This window comes from Equus asinus, chromosome 7, assembly GCF_041296235.1.
Source record: "Equus asinus isolate D_3611 breed Donkey chromosome 7, EquAss-T2T_v2, whole genome shotgun sequence".
In the NCBI taxonomy this organism is placed as follows: Eukaryota; Metazoa; Chordata; class Mammalia; order Perissodactyla; family Equidae; genus Equus; species Equus asinus.
The window spans coordinates 50,580,211-50,597,971 of record NC_091796.1 but is presented as its reverse complement, the minus strand read 5'-3'; the positions used below and the strand labels follow the sequence as shown (position 1 = coordinate 50,597,971).

Sequence of the window (17,761 nt, the reverse complement as noted above, 5' to 3'; positions counted from 1 at the left end):
TTAGGCTGACTGAGATAGAGCCATGTTTTTATAAAATGCTCCAGCTATAGAAAATATTTGCTGCTTCAATAATAGCTTCGAGTTTTAACACTGGCTTTCAGATAGTGAGAAAATGGAACACATCCCTGCTGTAGTTTGGGCTGCTGTGACCTGCGAATTTTACATTTTATACTGGCCCCTCATCTAAGCAGAACATTCGGAGGGCCAGGAAACCTGCTGTGAGTGTTGAAATGATATTTTCTGGCTCTGCGGCCACTTAATGTCGAATGCAACCTGTGGCAAAACTTCTCTGCTTCTAGCAATATCACAGTTGGCAATTCGAGAAAGACAGCCCAGTGTGACCGCAAAGCTCTTCGTGAAACTCAAAAAGAAGGCAAAGTGAAAGAGGTAGACCTAAGTCCCAGGTCTCCCAAACACATGGTCTTTCCCCCCACCTGGTTTAAATGGAGGGCTGCCAGATTTAAGAAGAAAGAAAAACATGCTGTGGGGGGGTTATTCCAAGAATCCGCCTTTGTCCTAAGGTCGGAAGGATGCTTTTGACATACCCGTGGGAGTAGCCATAATCATAGGCTGAGGCCGCCTTCCGGCTGACTGCAGTTGCAAGGGCGGATTGAGTGGCCAGGGAGGCCTGCTGCTGGTAGGAGGCGCTGGTCGCCCGGCTAAAGGCTTCGGATTCCTGGCGGTGGGCGGCAGAGGAGCGGCTGCTGTAGGCCGTGGAGCCATGAGTGTAGATGGCAGACCTCTTCTTCTCCTGGTGGTACTGGCTCATGGTGGTGCGAAGGTCCTTGTTGCGGTAGCTACGATCATAGTGCTGGTGGAATTTCTGATAAAACGGGAGAGACATCACGTGCCCTTGAGGGAACAAGGCAATCTATAAGAAAGCAACAATTTTTGAGTGAACTGTTAAGGAACAAATTCCATAGAACAAGTCATCTAAACCAACGTGTAAAAATTAATACTCTTATCTTTTCCAAAGAGAAAGTGGAAAATGATGTGAAGGTTTGCTTAAATGGTTACTCAGTAAACTGCCTGCTTCATGGCCCAGATGTGCTCCCTCCTGTCATTGTGCCTTCCTCTTCTTCGTCTTTCTTTTTTAATATCTAGGAGGTCTTTACAAAGTTTCGTTACTCTAGCTATTGTGCTTTTTCCTCAGACCTTCCATAAAACATATTATAATTTCCTGCATTTCATTCTGATAGGGGCTTCATCTGGGAGACTATGTAATGATGGAGAGTGTGTACAGCCAATGTGTTTTTCATTCAGCAAATAACTACTGAGCACCTACAACGAGCCTGGCATTATTCCAGCACAGGAAATACGGAGATGAACAAAACAAACAAAATCCCTGCTCTGAGAACCTTACATAGAATCTTATATTCTATTGCAGAAAATGGACAATAGAGAAAACAAATAAGTATAAGGTTTGTTGGAATGAGCTAAATGCTATAGAGGAAAATAAAACAGGAAAGGGGAGCAGATGCAATTTTAAACAGCCCATTAGGGATGGCTTCTGAGCTTGAAAGTGACATCTGAGCATGAGAATATCTGGGGGGAAGAGTGATCCGGATGGAAGACCATTGCAAAGGCACTGGGGTGTGAACCTTTGTACTCCAGGAATAGTAAATAGACCAGTGAGGCTGCATGAAGTGAGGGGGGTACAGGGAGAGGTATAGGGGACGATGACAGAGAGATGAGGGGAGTGAGGGGGAAAGAGCAGATAGTATAGGGTCCTATAGGTGACTATAAGGACTTTGTCTTTTTTTCTGAAGGTTGAGAAGCCATTGGAAGGTTCTGAGCTGAGAATCACTCTCACTGATGTCTGAAGAATAGACTGTTGAGGGACAAGAGTAAAAGCCAGGAGACCAATTAGAAGGATGTTGTAGGCTGAGTTACATCCCTTCAAAATTCGAATGTTGAAGTCTTAACCGACAGTACTTCAAAATGTGACTCTTTTTGGAGATAGGTCTTTACAGGGGAAATTAAGGTAAAATGACATCATTAAGGTGGGCTCTCATCCAATATGACCAAGTCCCCATGAGAAGAGGAAATTAGGACACAGATACGTACATATATAGAGGGAAGACTGTGTGAAGACACAAGAAAAAGACACCCATCTACAACCCAAGGAGAGAGGCCTCAGAAAAAACCAACCCAGCTAACACCTTGATCTCAGATTTGTAGCCTCCAGAATTATGAGAAAGTAAATTTCTGTTATTTAAACCACCCAGTATATGGTACTTTGTTATAGTAGCCCTAGCAAATGAATACAAAAGCCATTGCAGTAGTCCAGGCTAGAGAAGTTAGCAGTAGCAGTGGAAGGGTGAGAAGTGCTCAGACTCTGTATGTTTCGCAGGTAGAGCCAATAGCACTTGCTGGAAGTTCTGAAATTAGGGTGTGAAAGACAGAGAGGAGTGAGAGATGGCCCCAAGGTTTTTGCCTGAGTAGTTGGAAGACTGAAGTTGCCATGAACTGAAATGGGCAGGAGTGTAAGAAAGCAGTAGCTCAGGATGGAAGAAGAATAGGAGATTGATTTGAGACAGTCTACATTTGAGATACCTGCCAGACATCCAAGTGGAGATGTTAAGTGAGTAGCTGGATATGTGACTTTGGAGTACAGGGTAAAGGTCCAGGATGGAGACCTATATTTGGGAGTCATCAGCATATAGATGGTATTTAAAAGCCAAAAAAATAGATGAGAATGATGACAAATGGAAGTCCTAGCACTGAACCTTGGAGTAAGGTAATATTATCATAAAACAAGCTCTCTCAAATCTCACAAACACTTCAAAAACCTATAGTGTCAAACCAGAAAAATTATTTGCTCCATGGAGAATATGAATGCTACTAGTCTTCCTACATAAAGAAGAAAATCAGCCATCAGTGTAGCAGTTTGCATTATGAACTTGAGCTAACAGTTCTACTGAAAGTCAAAGGTATGTTTGCTTAGCATAGGGTGGGGAGTCTTCATACTGCACTAGCTTTCTTGAATAACGTGTCCACTGACACGGAGCCCATCAATCATGCTGACAACACTGGATGAAGTGATAGTTTTACGGGAGCCCTCTCCCTCCAATTTTTAATGCCTTTGTGCAGGTTCTGAAGTGTTATTTTTAAATTTTACAAGTAAAATTAGGTGCAAAGTAATCAGTTTTTTCTAAATCTCTTTTTTTTATTGTAAATGAGGAGTGAATCCTTCTAAACTTTCCATATTTTTTGTCAAGTTTAAATCTAATTTTTATTTAAACGATTTTAAAAGTCAGCATGTATTCCATAGAGAAGAAAATACAGCAAACTTCACTCCAGAAATATTTATCTTAGGGCTCATGGAGGATATCAGTCTACATGGCATTTCCCAAGAGGAAAAAAATAGCTACTAGCAAGCAACTTTTCTTCAACCTTTAAATAGATTGCTATTTTCTGTTCTAAAATATACAAAATAATTATCATGTGTAATGAATAATTATTAGATAAATTTTGATAAATCAGAAAGGTTGGAATATATTAATATGAAAGTATATTATATTAGGCAGTTATAAAGATATTAGATAAGTTTCTGTAGTGATACACACTACACTGCGGGGGGAAAAGTTATTTGATGGTGTCCAAATAAATAATGAATGACCTTCCTGCGTAATACATTACAAGCTAAATTCACAACCCAGATGATTTGAAATGCTGTTATTTTCACAAAATAAAATAAAATGTTTAAATATCTTTAAGTTTTAAAGATAAATCTTTAAATATCTTGCCCTAATTCTTTTCTCCACTCTTTTTGTTTCTATTTTCCTCATTTATATATTTTTATAACATTTAATATTCCAAGCACATAGATAATGTATCACAAGTAAACAAGGTTTGGCTTTAAGTCAACAGCTGGTTGTCATAGCTCTGACCTCTGGAACGAAGGTACAACTACCTTCTCTCCATCAAGTAAGCCAAGATTATCCCCAACACATGAAAGCTAGAGCGTGTTGGGAGGAAAGCTGGTTTGGTTGTCTTCTGTTCCTTTAAGATCTGCATTTTCTTCCTGAAAATAATTTGGCAATTTAGGAAGAACTACTAAGTCCATAGGTGTAATCCTGACATGAAACTTTTGTACAGGCATTAGAGGGCAAAAGCTGATTAAAATTACTCACACAAAGTGTTAACTTTAGGATGGTTTTGTAGGGATCTTCATTGCCACTGAAATATTAACCATTTCATTTACCATTTTTCATTAAATATTAACCATTTTCAGGTTAGGAAGATAATAAGGCACTCTGACACTTACCTACATGGCATCATCAGAGCAAAAATCACTGAATTAAAAACTAGAGACTTCAAAGTTAATTTACCACCTTTTGGTCTAATTTGTAATTGAGGAGTCTCACAGGCATATGAAAGAGAGAAAACACATGATTTCCTGTCACCTCACCCATTCTAGATTTCAACCAAACCGTTAAACTGTAACTTGGAAAGAGTACTTAACTCACACTTACAGTTCCATCTGAGACACACATTATCTCCTTATAGTTCCAGGAACAGTAGCTTAATTTAAACAAATACAGTCATCTGAGAGAATAGCTGTGCCAGCAAACAGTGGCACCCTGCTGCTCTTGTCTTCCTTCCCAGGGGCTCCGCTTTCCTATTTCTCTGGTATTCTGACATCACTTTGAGAAAGCTGCTGAGCTCAAAAGATAGAAAGAAACCACACACACTGCAGAGCTGTTAAGCACATAAAATATGAAGTGCAGTCTTCTGCCTCAATATTACACTTACCAGTTTCCAAAGGAGTGATGGTGGTGGAAATGTTCCTACGTGGCCGTGGAGCTGGATGAGAGAATGAAAAGCCCACAGAAGTTGAATCCAAGAAAAAGTTAAGAGGCAGGGCTAAAGACAGGATCCTGGGGGCCAGTTCAAAAATAATGCATGTGGTCAGGCAGTAGAATGTCAGAGCCACACAGCCAGCCTTTTATGGCCAAGAAGGCAGATAAATATAGCAGCAAATGGGGAGGGTAGTCCTAAAACAAGAGGCCCAGAGGCACTGGCTGGTAGCTGCCTCTGTAATGTAATTACATTAATGCTGGTCTATGGGTCTGGCCTGATTAAACCAAAGGTAGGATTTTTATTTGGTTATAAGAGCTATTTTCAATAACACTTTATCACTGGATATTTAAAAGAGTAATGGAAAGAGTGGTTTGGGTTGAGAGCTAAAAATAGGTGTAGTAATCTGATTCCCAAAATGGACTTCATGGAATTTTAATGCCAAGATATGGTTCTGGATGTGCTGCCCATAACACATGTATAGTACATTTAAAAGACACAACGTGAGAAAAGATCTTGAGGCTAACTAGAGGCAAACTGAGTAAGGAATGGGTTACACATGGTGGCAATTTTGGCTTGATGATACACACTCACCATTTCTCTCATTTCAGGAAAATTTTCAAAGTAGGTCATAGCTTCAAGTTTGAATATTTGATTCCCTGTTGATTAACTAAAGCCTTTGAGAAGCAACATGTTTCATCTTTCCTAAAGTCAAGAGTAGGGTCAGTCTACATAACAAGACATTCTCTTCCTTTGTTTTTTGGACCCTGTAACTAATTAAGAGGTGGTATAACCTGGTGGTTAGAGCCTGCCCTTTGGACTCAGACCAGACCTAGATTCCAGCCCATTGGTGGCACTTAATAGCCATGCAACGTCAAGCATTTTATTTCTCCTCCCTGAGCTTCATTTTCCTTCTGTATAAAACGGGGATAATACCATCCAAATTATGGGACTGCTGTGGAGATTAAATGTGATAATGCAGAGAAAGCACTTGACTTAGTGATTGCCGTATAATAAGACTCAGTAAATGTCAGCTATCATTACTGATAGTAGCAATTTAAAAGCTCACTGTTCAGATTATATGTATTGAGCAGGTTATGTTCTGACATGATATTACAGTGATATCACATCAACTGAGTACAGATCACTTGTATCTATCAAATATTGAACAGACCCAATATTGTAGTCTACTGTACAATTCCTTTCTTGATGATAACTGCAGTTAACACTGTTAAGGACCTATCAAATGTGAGACACTGTGATAGGCACTTTATATACATGATCTCATTTAGTTCTCATAATAGCCTGTAAGGTAGGTATCATTAGCTTCATTTTATAGCTGAGGAAACTGAGGCTTTAAGAGGCAAAGTCATTTGCCAAAGAGCACACAGCTAGTAAATGACATAAATGCCATTCATTCAGAGATATTTGGGTTCCAAACCCCATGTACTTTTTGTCGTGCATTGCTGTATCCTTCCTCCAGTGACACTTTGTTTATAAGAAACTAGATATTTTGAAATAAGTCTTTGAAGAGCAATATAGGTCTCCACACATAACTGAGGGTCAGCTTCTGAGCTCCCCAAAGTATATAAAAGAATGCTTTTCACTTAGTTCTGATCACATTCAACCTGGCATTTCTTTATCTAAATACACACCCCGTTAGTGTGCACATGGACATTTTAGCTGTCTGGAATCCATAGGAGAATTTTCCAAGCTTTATGTTCTCCAAGTATCCATTTGTTCTCTAAACATCCGATACAGAATGGCAGTGGTTCTTCTGAGTTTTACCCATCAGCCACTGGAATGGTTCCCAGTGAGCCTTTTCTCTAAAGAACATGGTAAGTTGCTTCAAATCTTCTTGAAGCAGGAAAGGGGAAAAATAAACAAAAATAAGAGATATGAATCATCATCATACTAGCTAATATTGAATGACCATTTGCTATATGCAGGCATTAATGCTAACTGCTTTACAGCATCTTATTTGATCATCACGCACATGTAAAAACATTTTATAGATTGCAAAATTGAGATTTAAAGAGATTAATATTTTTAAAGTCAGACAACTAGAATGTGACAGAGATTCAAACCTAGGTCTGTTCTACACAGAGCCCAGCCTCCTATATTTCATACTATATTGCATTTCAACCATTTAACTGTGTGTGTGTGTGTGTGTGCATGTGTGTGTATAGACGACAGATAGATAGAGTGAGCCATGTGCCAATAATGTCCGTTAGAGGGAAGAACTATTCCAAAGAAGAGTTTTAGTTGTATTTCCTATGTAACAGACAATTATGTATTAGATCAAGATGTACTGGCTACAAATATCAATAGATTAAAATATTTACTGAACTTTGATCTCTGTTAAAAATGCAAAATAAGAGAAGTCCACACACACTTGCGGAAAAACGAAAATATCATTTATTCATTGACACTGAGGATCCCAGTGAAAGCGAAAGAGTTTATTTCAAACAAATATACAATAAGATTTGACAAAAGAAGTATGAGCTATGGGCCTGGCCTGGTGGTGCAGTGGTTAAGGTCACACGTTCTGCTTTGGTGGCCTGGGGTTCGCCAGTTGGGATCCCAGGTGCAGACCTATGCACCGCTTATTAAGCCATGCTGTGGCAGGTGTCCCACATATAAAGTAGAGGAAAATGGACACGGATGTTGGCTCAGGGCCAGTCTTCCTCAGCAAAAAGAGAAGGATTGGTGGCAGATGTTAGCTCAGGGCTAATCGTCCTCAAAAAAAAAAAAAAAAAAAATGAGCTAGACCTGACCAAGTCTCCTAAGTAATCTTTCTGCTCTAGCATGATCTGGGTTCAAACTTTTCTAACACATAGTTATCCAAAATATAACTATCCAGCTAATAAACCACATACAGTGGTGTATTGCATAATAAAACTAAAATTAAAGAAGAAAAATTTAATTGGGTTCATACATATCAATTATTATGATTTAATCACAATTCCCTCATAGATGTATAATCATTCTGTCAATCATCTTGCCCTTATAGATGTGTAATTATTCTGAAAACTTAATGGAATGCTGGTCAACTGCTAATTTCAAGCTTCCCCAAAAATCATCTAATGCAAAATACTTTTTAAAAAGTGTATAAGTGAGGTGACATCAGCAATGGTGGAGTGAGCTGTTCCCTTCGTCTCTTCCCCTTTCTTCCTTTTGAACTACAACTAAATGGACAGTCACTGACCAACAGAGGAAGCCCACACAGCACAATAGGATGCCAGAGAGACATACGCATCTACACATCTGAGGGTGGATGGACTGGCCCCCCCCAGGAAGTGGCAGAGATAGGTGAGCACACCCTGCTCTCCCTGGGTAGCCCTGTGAATGCACACGAACGCTCTCCCAACCTGGTGCAAGTGCTCAGAAAGTGGAAATACACAATGGGGCAACCCTAAGAGAAGGAGGCGGTAACCCTTAGCCCACGCTCATGGTCGCTCTCCTGGTGGAAAGAGAGAGCCCACCATGCCCCTGTGCCATAAAGGAGCAGCCATAGCTCAGGTCCCAGGAAGGAAGCCCCATCCACCAAGCACAGTGGCCTGTGGACTGCAGATTGTAAATAGGGGCCTCAGCAAATTTTCATGTTGGGACAAACACTTCCCAGGCATGCACAAGTGCTCACAGTGCAGCAGCGCTCCCAAAGAGGGAACGGGTCGGGCACCTGCAGGAATAGCTGCAGCAGCTTTGAGTCCTTTGGTGATCACTTTCTGGTGGGGAAGGGGAGCTCAGAGCACCCCTGAGGCACCAAAGAGTGATCCTAACTAGTGAGGAAACCCTGTCGAACAAGGATGGTCGACACAAGTGCCTGAACACATCCCAGGCTGGGGAAAGCACCCATAATATCCTCACAGCTTCCAGCAGATGGGGTGGGGCCAGAAACACTGCTCCTGCTCCCCACTAGTGGTAGCAGGGGGAATCTGCATCCTTAGAATACCACAAATGCTCCAACAAAAGATTAGTTCAATAAACACCATGAGAAACTGCAGCAACAATTCAGACCAGAAGGAAAACTGACAATTCTCCAGAAACCAACACTGAAGACACAGAAATATACAACCTAAAGGACAGAGAATTCAAAATAGCCATCATAAGGAAACTCAATGACTTACAAGAAAACACAGAAAGACAATTCAAGGAGCTCAGCAATAAAATGAATCACTTCACCAAAGAGACTGAAACTATAAAAAATAAATCAAGCAGAAATTCTGGATATGAAAAACAATTAATGAAATAAATAACCTAGAATCATTAAGAAATAGAACTGATTTTTTTTTTTTGAGGAAGATCAGCCCTGAGCTAACTATTGCCAATCCTCCTCTTTTTGCTGAGGAAGACTGGCCCTGAGCTAACATCCATGCCCATCTTCCTCTGCTGTATACATGGGACACCAACCACAGTATGGCTTTTTGCCAAGCGGTGCCATGTCTGCACCCAGGATCTAAACCAGGTAACCCTGGGCTGCCGAGAAGTGGAACGTGTGAACTTAACTGCTGTGCCACCGGGTCAGCCCCTAGAACTAATCTTATGGAGGAAAGAATTAGTCTTCTTGAGGATAAAAATGTAGAAATTCTACACGTGGAGGAGAAGACAGAACTAAGATTAAAAAAAAAAGGAATTCTTCGAGAAATATCCGACTCAATTAGGCAAAGCAACATAAAGATTATAGGGATCCCAGAGAGAAAAGAGAGGGAGAAAGGAGCAGAGAGCTTCTTCAAAGAAATAATTGCTGAGAACTTCCCAGACATGGGAATGGTTTCAGATTTACAGATAAACGAAGTTAACTGAACGCACAACTTTATCATTGCTAAAATACCTTCCCCAAGGCATATAATGTAAAAACAGCAAAAGGTTGGGGTAAAGAAAGAATATTAAGAGCAGCAAGGCAGAAGAAAATAACCTACAAAGGAAACCATATCACGCTTTCAGCGGATTTCTTGGCAGAAACCCTACAGGCTAGGAGAGCATGAGTGATATATTCAAAACACTGAAAGACAAAAACTTTCAGCCAAAAATACTCTATCCAGTGAAATTTTCCTTCAGATACGATGGAGAAATAAAAGTTTTCCCAGATAAACAAAAGCTGAGGGAGTACATCACCACTCCATCTCCCCTACAAGAAATAATTAAAGATGCCCTCACATCAGCAACAAAAAGGCAAAGATCTACAGCTCTGAGCAAGGAGAAAAATAGACAGACATGATCAGAAACCTGCAGATCTCTACCAGAACAGGGAGGCAAAGGCTCAATTACAACTTAAAAGAGAGAGGGAGGGGCCGGCCCCGTGGCCGAGTGGTTAAGTTCGCGTGCTCTGCTGCAGGCAGCCCAGTGTTTCATCAGTTCGAATCCTGGGCGCGGACATGGCACTGCTCATCAAGCCATGCTGAGGCGGCGTCCCACATACCACAACTAGAAGAACCCACAACTAAGAATATACAACTATGTACTGGGGGGCTTTGGGGAGAAAAAGGAAAAAAATAAAATCTTAAAAAAAAAAAAAAGAGAGAGGGAAAGAAAGCATCAAAAGTAATGATAAACACTTCAACTTAGCCACAAACTGACAAAATTAAAAACAGGACCATGTATAACAGCAATTACTCAGAATGGGAGAGGAAAGGGAAGGAATCTGCTTGGGTTAATGGAGATAAGAGGCTATAAGAAAATGGACTATCTTATCTCCAATATCTTTGATACAATCCTCACAGTAACCACTAAACGAAAAACCAGAGCAGAGTCACAGTTCACAAAAAGAGAGAGAACTGAGAAATCCCTCTCAGAAAACCAACAAAATGAAATGGCAGTCAGAAATACAAAGGAAGAGAAACAGTGGCAACAGAGAACAACCAGAAAACAAGAGATAAAATGGCAGCATTAAGCCCTCATATAACAATAATCTCCCTAAATGTAAATGGACTGAACTCTCCAATCAAAAGACACAGAGTAGCTGGATGGATTGAAAAACAAGATCCAACAATATGCTGCCTCCAGGAAATGCACCTCAGCTACAAAGACAAACATAGGCTTAGAGTGAAGGGATCAAGATAATACTCCAAGCTAATGGCAAACAAAAGAAAGCAGATGTTACCATACTTTTATCAGAAAACAGACTTCAAGTTAAAAAAGATAATGAGAGACAAAGAGGGGCAGAATTTAATGATAAAAGGGACATTCCACCAAGAGGACATAACACATATTAATATATATATGCACCTAACACAGGGGCACCAAAGTACATAAAGGAACTATTAACAGACCTAAAGGGAGAAATTAACAGCAACACAATAATAGTAGGGGACCTCAACGCCCCACTTACTTCCAGGGACAGATCATGCAGACAAAAATTTAACAAGGAAATAGTAGATTTAAATGAAAAATTTGGCCAGATGGACTTAATAGACATCTATAGTGCATTCCATCCAAAAACAGCAGAATATACACTGTTATCAAGTGTCCATGGAACATCCTCAAAGATAGACCTATGCTGGGTAGCAAGGCAAGCCTCAATAAATTCAAGAAGATTGAAATCATTCCAACCATCTTTTCTGACCACAATGCTATGAAGCTAGAAATCAACCATAAGAACAAAACTAGGAAAGTCAGAAATATGTGGAGACTAAATAACATGCTATTGAACCACCATTGGATCATTGAAGAAATCAAAAAGGAAATTAAAAAATACCTGGAGACAAATAAAAATGAAAATGTAACATACCAACTCTTATGCGATGCAGCAAAAGCAGACCTAAGAGGGAAACATAGCAATATAGGCCCATCTCAACAAGCAAGAAAAGTCTCAAATAAATAATCTTAAAATGCAACTAACAAAGCTAGAAAAAGAACAGACAAAGCCCAAAGTTAGCAGAAGGAGAGAAATAATAAAAATCAGAGCAGAAATAAATGAAATAGAGACTTAAAAAACAGTAGAAAGGATCAATGAAACTAAGAGCTGGTTCTTTGAGAAGATAAACAAAATTGACAAACCCTTAGCAAGACTCACCAAGAAAAAAAGAGAGAAGGCTCAAATAGATAAAATTAGAAATCAAAGAGGAGAAATTACAACAGATACTGCAGAAATACAAAGGATTATAAGAGAATACTATGAAAAACTATATGCCAACAAATTTGATAACTTAGAAGAAATGGATGAATTCCTACGCTCAAACAACCTCCCAAAACTGAATCAAGAAGAAACAGAGAATCTGAACAGACCAATCACAAGTAAAGAGATTGAAACATGTAACCACCCCTGACGCAGGACGAGTTAATAATCACTGGAAAAGGCTTGCCAAGAAATTGTGACCTGGAGGTGAGAAGGCCGGTTAGCCAAAGACAGGTAAGATCTCCAGAGGGAGGCAACCTAAGCCAGGCACAGTCGCCCAGGGGCACAGATGGAGATACGATATCGGGAGCAGGAGGGGCTGTTGCCTAGGAGGCCTTGCATGCTCCGAGATAAGAATATATGAGCACAGCAAAAACATGATAATATCCAAACAGAGGCCGAGGGAGGGCTCCTTGAGAAATCACTAAGAATTCTTGGAATCCGCAAATTACATTGTCCAGAACACCTGTGTATGTTTAACAGATGTAAGCTATGTATGTATTGAAACGCTGGTTATAATAAACTCAGAGTGGCCATCAGCCCTCTCCGCATCTGTCCTGGTGTGTACATTGGATCGTGACACCGACAAAACAGTAATTAAAAACCTCCCAAAAAACAGAAGTTCAAGACCAGATGGCTTCTCTGGAGAATTCTACCAAACATTCAAAGAAGATTTAGTACCTATTCTTCCCAAACTATTCCAAAAATTTAAGAAGATGAAACAATTCCTAACACATTCTATAAAGCCAACATTACCCTGATACCAAAACCAGACAAGGACAACATGAAGAAGGAAAACTACAGGGCAATATCACTGATGAACCTAGATGCAAACATCTTCAACAAAATATTGGCAAACTGAATACAGCAATATATTAAAAGAATCATACACCACAATCAAGTGGGATTCATTCCAGACACGCAGGAATGGTTCAACATCTGCAAATCAATCATGTGAAACCCCACATTAACAAAATGAGGAATAAAAATCACATGATCATCTCAATAGATGCAGAGAAAGAATTTGACAAGATCCAACTTATGATAAAATTTATGATAAAAGCTCTCAATAAAATGAGTATTGAAGGAAAGTACCTCAACATAATAAAGGCCATATACAACAAACCCACAGCCAACATCATACTTAGTGGCGAAAAACTGAAAGCCATCCCTCTGAGAACAGGAACAAGACAAGGGTGCCCACTCTCACCACTCCTATTCAACATAGTACTGGAGGTATTGGCCAGAACAATTAGGCAAGAAAAAGAAATAAAAGGAATCCAAATTGGAAAGGAAGAAGTAAAACTTTAGCTACCTGCAGATGATATGATTCTATATATAGAAAACCCTAAAGAATCCACCAGAAAACTACCAGAAATAATCAACAACTACAGCAAAGTTGCAGGGTACAAAATCAAAAATCATTTGTATTCCTACACACTAACAATGAACTAGCAGCAAAAGAAATCAAGAATATAATCCCATTTACGATGGCAACAAAAAGTATAAAATACCTAGGAATAAACTTAACCAAAGAGGTGAAAGACCTGTACACTGAAAACTATAAGTCATTACTGAAAGAAATTGAGGAAGACATAAGGAAACAGAAAGATATTCCACGTTCATGGGTTGGAAGAATAAACATAGTCAAAATGTCCATACTACCTAAAGCAATCTACACATTCAATGCAATCCCAATCAGAATCCCAATGACATTCTTCCAAGAAATAGAACAAAGAATCCAAGAATTTATATGGAACAACAAAATACCCTGAATAGCCAAAGCAATCCTGAGAAAAAAGAACAAAGCTGGAGGGATCACAATCCCCGACTTCAAAACATATTACAAAGCTACAGTAATCAAACAGCATGGTACTGGCACAAAAACAGACATACAGATCAATGGATCAGAATTGAAAGCCCAGAAATAAAATCAAACATCTATGGATAGTTAATCTTTGACAAAGGAGCCAAGAACATACAATGGAGAAAGGAAAGTCTCTTCAATAAATGGTGTTGGGAAAACTGGATAGCTACATGCAAAAGGATGAAAGTAGACCATTATCTTGCACCATCCACAAAAATTACCTCAAAATGGGTTAAAGATTTGAATGTAAGAACTGAAACCATAAAAATCCTAAAAGAAAATATAGGCAGTACACTCTTTGACGTTGGTCTTAGCCACATCTTTTCGAATACCATGTCTACTTGGGTAAGGAAAACAAAAGAAAAAGTTAACAGGGGCTGGCCCCATGGCCAAGTGGTTAAGTTCATGAATTCTGCTTCGGAGGCCCAGGGTTTCTCTGGTTGGGATCCTGGGTGCGGACATGGCGCTGCTCATCAGGCCATGCTGAGGCAGCATCCCACACAGGACAACCAGAGGCACTCACAACTAGAATATACAACTATGTACTGGGGGGCTTTGGGATGAAAAAAAAATAGAAGAAGATTAGAAACAGTTGTTAGGGGCCAATCTTTAAAAAAAAGAAAAAGAAAATTAACAAATGGGACTACATCAGACTAAAAAGCTTCTACAAAGCAAAGGAAACCATCAACAAAATGGAAAGACAATCTACCACCTAGGAGAAAATAATTGCAAATCATTTATCAGAGAAGAGATTGATATCCAAAGTATATACAGAACTTACACAACTCAACAAAAAAACACAAACAACCCAATCAAAAAATGGGCAGAGGATATAAACAGATATTTTTCAAAGGAAGATATACAGATGGCCAACAGACACATGAAAAGATGCTCAATATCACTAACCATTAGGGAAACGCAAATCAAAACTACAATGATATATCACCTTACGCCAGCCAGAATGGCTATAATTACCAAGACCAAAAACAACAAATGTTGGAGAGGATGTGGATAAAAGGGAATGCTCATACACTGCAGGTAAGAATGCACACTGGTGCAGCCACCATGGAAAACAGTATAGAGGTTCCGCAAAAAACTAAAAGTAGAAATACCATATGACCCAGCTATCCCACTACTGGATATCTACCCAAACAACTTGAAATCAACAATCCAAAGTAACATATGTACCTCTATGTTCACTTCAGCACTATTCACAATAGCTAAGACATGGAAACAATCCAAGCGCCCATCGACCAATGACTGGATAAAGAAGATGTGGTATACATATACAATGGGATACTACTCAGCCATAAAAAAAAGACAAAATCATCCCATTTGCAACAATATGGATGGACCTGGAGGGTATTATGCTAAGCGAAATAAGCCAGACTGATAAAGACCAACAGCAGATGATTTCACTTGTATTTGGTATATAAACAAACACACAGACAAAGAAAATAGTTCAGTGGTTACCAGGAGAAGGTGGGTGGAGCGTGCGCACAGTGGGTGAAGGGGAGCACTTATGTGGTGACAGACAAGAAATAATGTACAACTGAAATTTCACAATGATGTAAACTATTATGAATCTCAATTAAAAAATAAAATTTTTTTAAAAGTGTATAACTATAAAAGTCTGGAAATTTCAGAAAAATTTTCTTCTAGAATTATAGTTTTTTAAGAAACTAGTTTCAAAGTAGATATATTCTCTTTTCAAACTAACTGTAAGGGTATTAATATTTTTATAAGTGTGGAATAATGAGTGTAACTGATAGCAGTGTATCCTAAAAGCCCAAATAAATGTGTAAATTATATTTAGCCAGCTAGCAATTTTCATTTTACAGTAGATGATGAAATAGTTAGTAGTAAATCATTATTCTATGCATGAGGGAATAAAAACAAGAAATATTCCTTAGAAATGAAATGTAACCCACACATCTATGGACAGTTAATCTTTGACAAAGGAGCCAAGAACATACAGTGGAGAGAGGAAAGTCTCTTCAATAAATGGTGTAGGGAAAATTGGACAGCCACATGCAAAAGAAGGAAAGTAGACTATTATCTTACACCATACACAGAAATTAACTCAAAATGGATTAAAGACTTGAATATAAGACCTGAAACCATTAAACTTCCAGAAGAAAATACAGGCAGTACACTCTTCAACATTGGTCTCGGGGACAGCTCCGTGGCCGAGAGGTTAAGTTCGCGTGCTCTGCCGCGGTGGCCCAGGGTTTGGATCCTGGGCGCGGACATGGCACTGCTCGTCAGGCCACGTTGAGGCGGCGTCCCACATCCCACAACTAGAAGGAGGTGCAACTAAGATATACAACTGTGTACAGGGGGGTTTGGGGAGATAAAAGCAGAAAAAAAAAAGATTGGCAACAGTTGCTAGCCCAGGTGCCAATCTTTGGGGAAAAAAAAAAGGAAGATTGGCAACAGTTGTTAGCCCAGGTGCCAATCTTTAAAAAAACACATTGGTCTCAGCAGCATATTTTCAAGTACCATGTCTGACTGGGAAAGGGAAATGATAGAAAATATAAACCTATGGAACTACATCAAACTAAAAAGCTGCACAGTGAAGGAAACCATCAACAAGATGAAAAGACAACCTAACAACTGGGAGAAGATATTTGCAATTCATATATCTGATAAGGGGTTAATATCTAAAATATAGAGAGAACTCATACATCTCAACAACAAAAAAACTAACCCAATTAAAAAATGGGCAAAAGATCTGAACAGACATTTCTCCAAAGAAGATATACAGATGGCCAACAGGCACATGCAAAGATGTTCAACATCATTAACTATCAGGGAAATGCAAATCAAAACTACAATGAGATATCACCTCACTCTGGTCAGAATGGCTATATTTAACAAGACAGGAAACAACAAGCATTGGAGAGGATGTGGAGAGAAGGGAACCCTCAAACACTGCTGGTGGGAGTGCAAACTGGTGCAGCCACTATGGAAAACAGTATGGAGAATCCTCAAAAAATTGCGAACAGATCTACCATATTATCCAGCTATTCCACTGCTGGGTATTTTTCCAAAAAACATGAAAACACAAATGCATAAAGATAGATGCACCCCTACGTTCATCGCAGCATTATTTATAATAGTGAAGACTTGGAAGCAACCTAAGTGCCCATCAAGGGATGAATGGATAAAGAAGACATGGTATATATGCACAATGGAATACTAGTCAACCATAAGAAATGATCAAATTTGGCCCTTAGTGACAACATGGATGAACCTTGAGGGTATCATGCTAAGTGAAATAAGTCAGAGGGTGGGGCTGGTCCCGTGGCTGAGTGGTTAAGTTCTCGCACGTTCGACAGCCGAGGGTTTCGCCAGTTTGGATCCTGGGCATGGACATGGCACTGCTCATCAGGGCACGGTGAGGCAGCATCCCACATGCCACAACTAGAAGGACCCACAATTAAAAAATATACAGCTATGTACTGGCGGGATTTGGGGGAGAAAAAGCAGAAAAAAAAAAGAAAGAAGTCAGAGGGAGAAAGGCAAATACCATATAATCTCACTCATAAGTATAAGATAAAAACGACAGACACATAGAAACAGATTGGATTGATGGTTACCAGAGGGGAAGGTGGAACGGGGGAGGGGAAAGGGAGGAGGGAGGAAGGGCAAAAGGGGTGATTAGGCACATGTGTGTGGTGATGGATGGTAATTAGTCTTTGGGTGGTGAACATGATGTAATCTACACAGAAATCGAAATATATAATGATGTACACCTGAAATTTATATAATGTTTTAAACCGTTACCACAATAAAAAAAAGAAATGAAAAGTAAACAAAAAAAGAGAAACTAAATTCCAACTGAAATCAAGAAAGCATTTTATTTAAGCTGCTGGGGGTTTTAGTTAACAAATAAAACCCGTATGTCAACAATATGGAAAAAGAAAGACTTGTATTTACTCAGTTTAGTTCATAAAGCATTTACTGAAAAC

General features: G+C 39.4%; 1 protein-coding gene across 3 annotated transcripts in view; it reads right to left on the bottom strand.

Annotated features, from left to right (window-relative positions):
- MYOM1 (myomesin 1) overlaps positions 1-17,761 on the bottom strand; it is a 158,206-nt gene that overhangs the window by 123,992 nt on the left and 16,453 nt on the right. Inside the window, exons 1-2 of one of the 3 annotated variants that reach the window (XM_014832874.3) lie at positions 4,759-5,160; positions 546-871 (exon numbers count right to left, since the gene is read on the bottom strand). In XM_014832874.3, coding sequence (XP_014688360.2) covers positions 546-844 — 299 coding nt within the window. In that variant the 5' untranslated portion in view covers positions 845-871; positions 4,759-5,160. Of the gene's footprint in view, positions 1-545; positions 872-4,758; positions 5,161-17,761 lie in introns of those variants that run through there. The other 2 variants (XM_014832876.3, XM_070513340.1) reach the window with 2 other exon arrangements.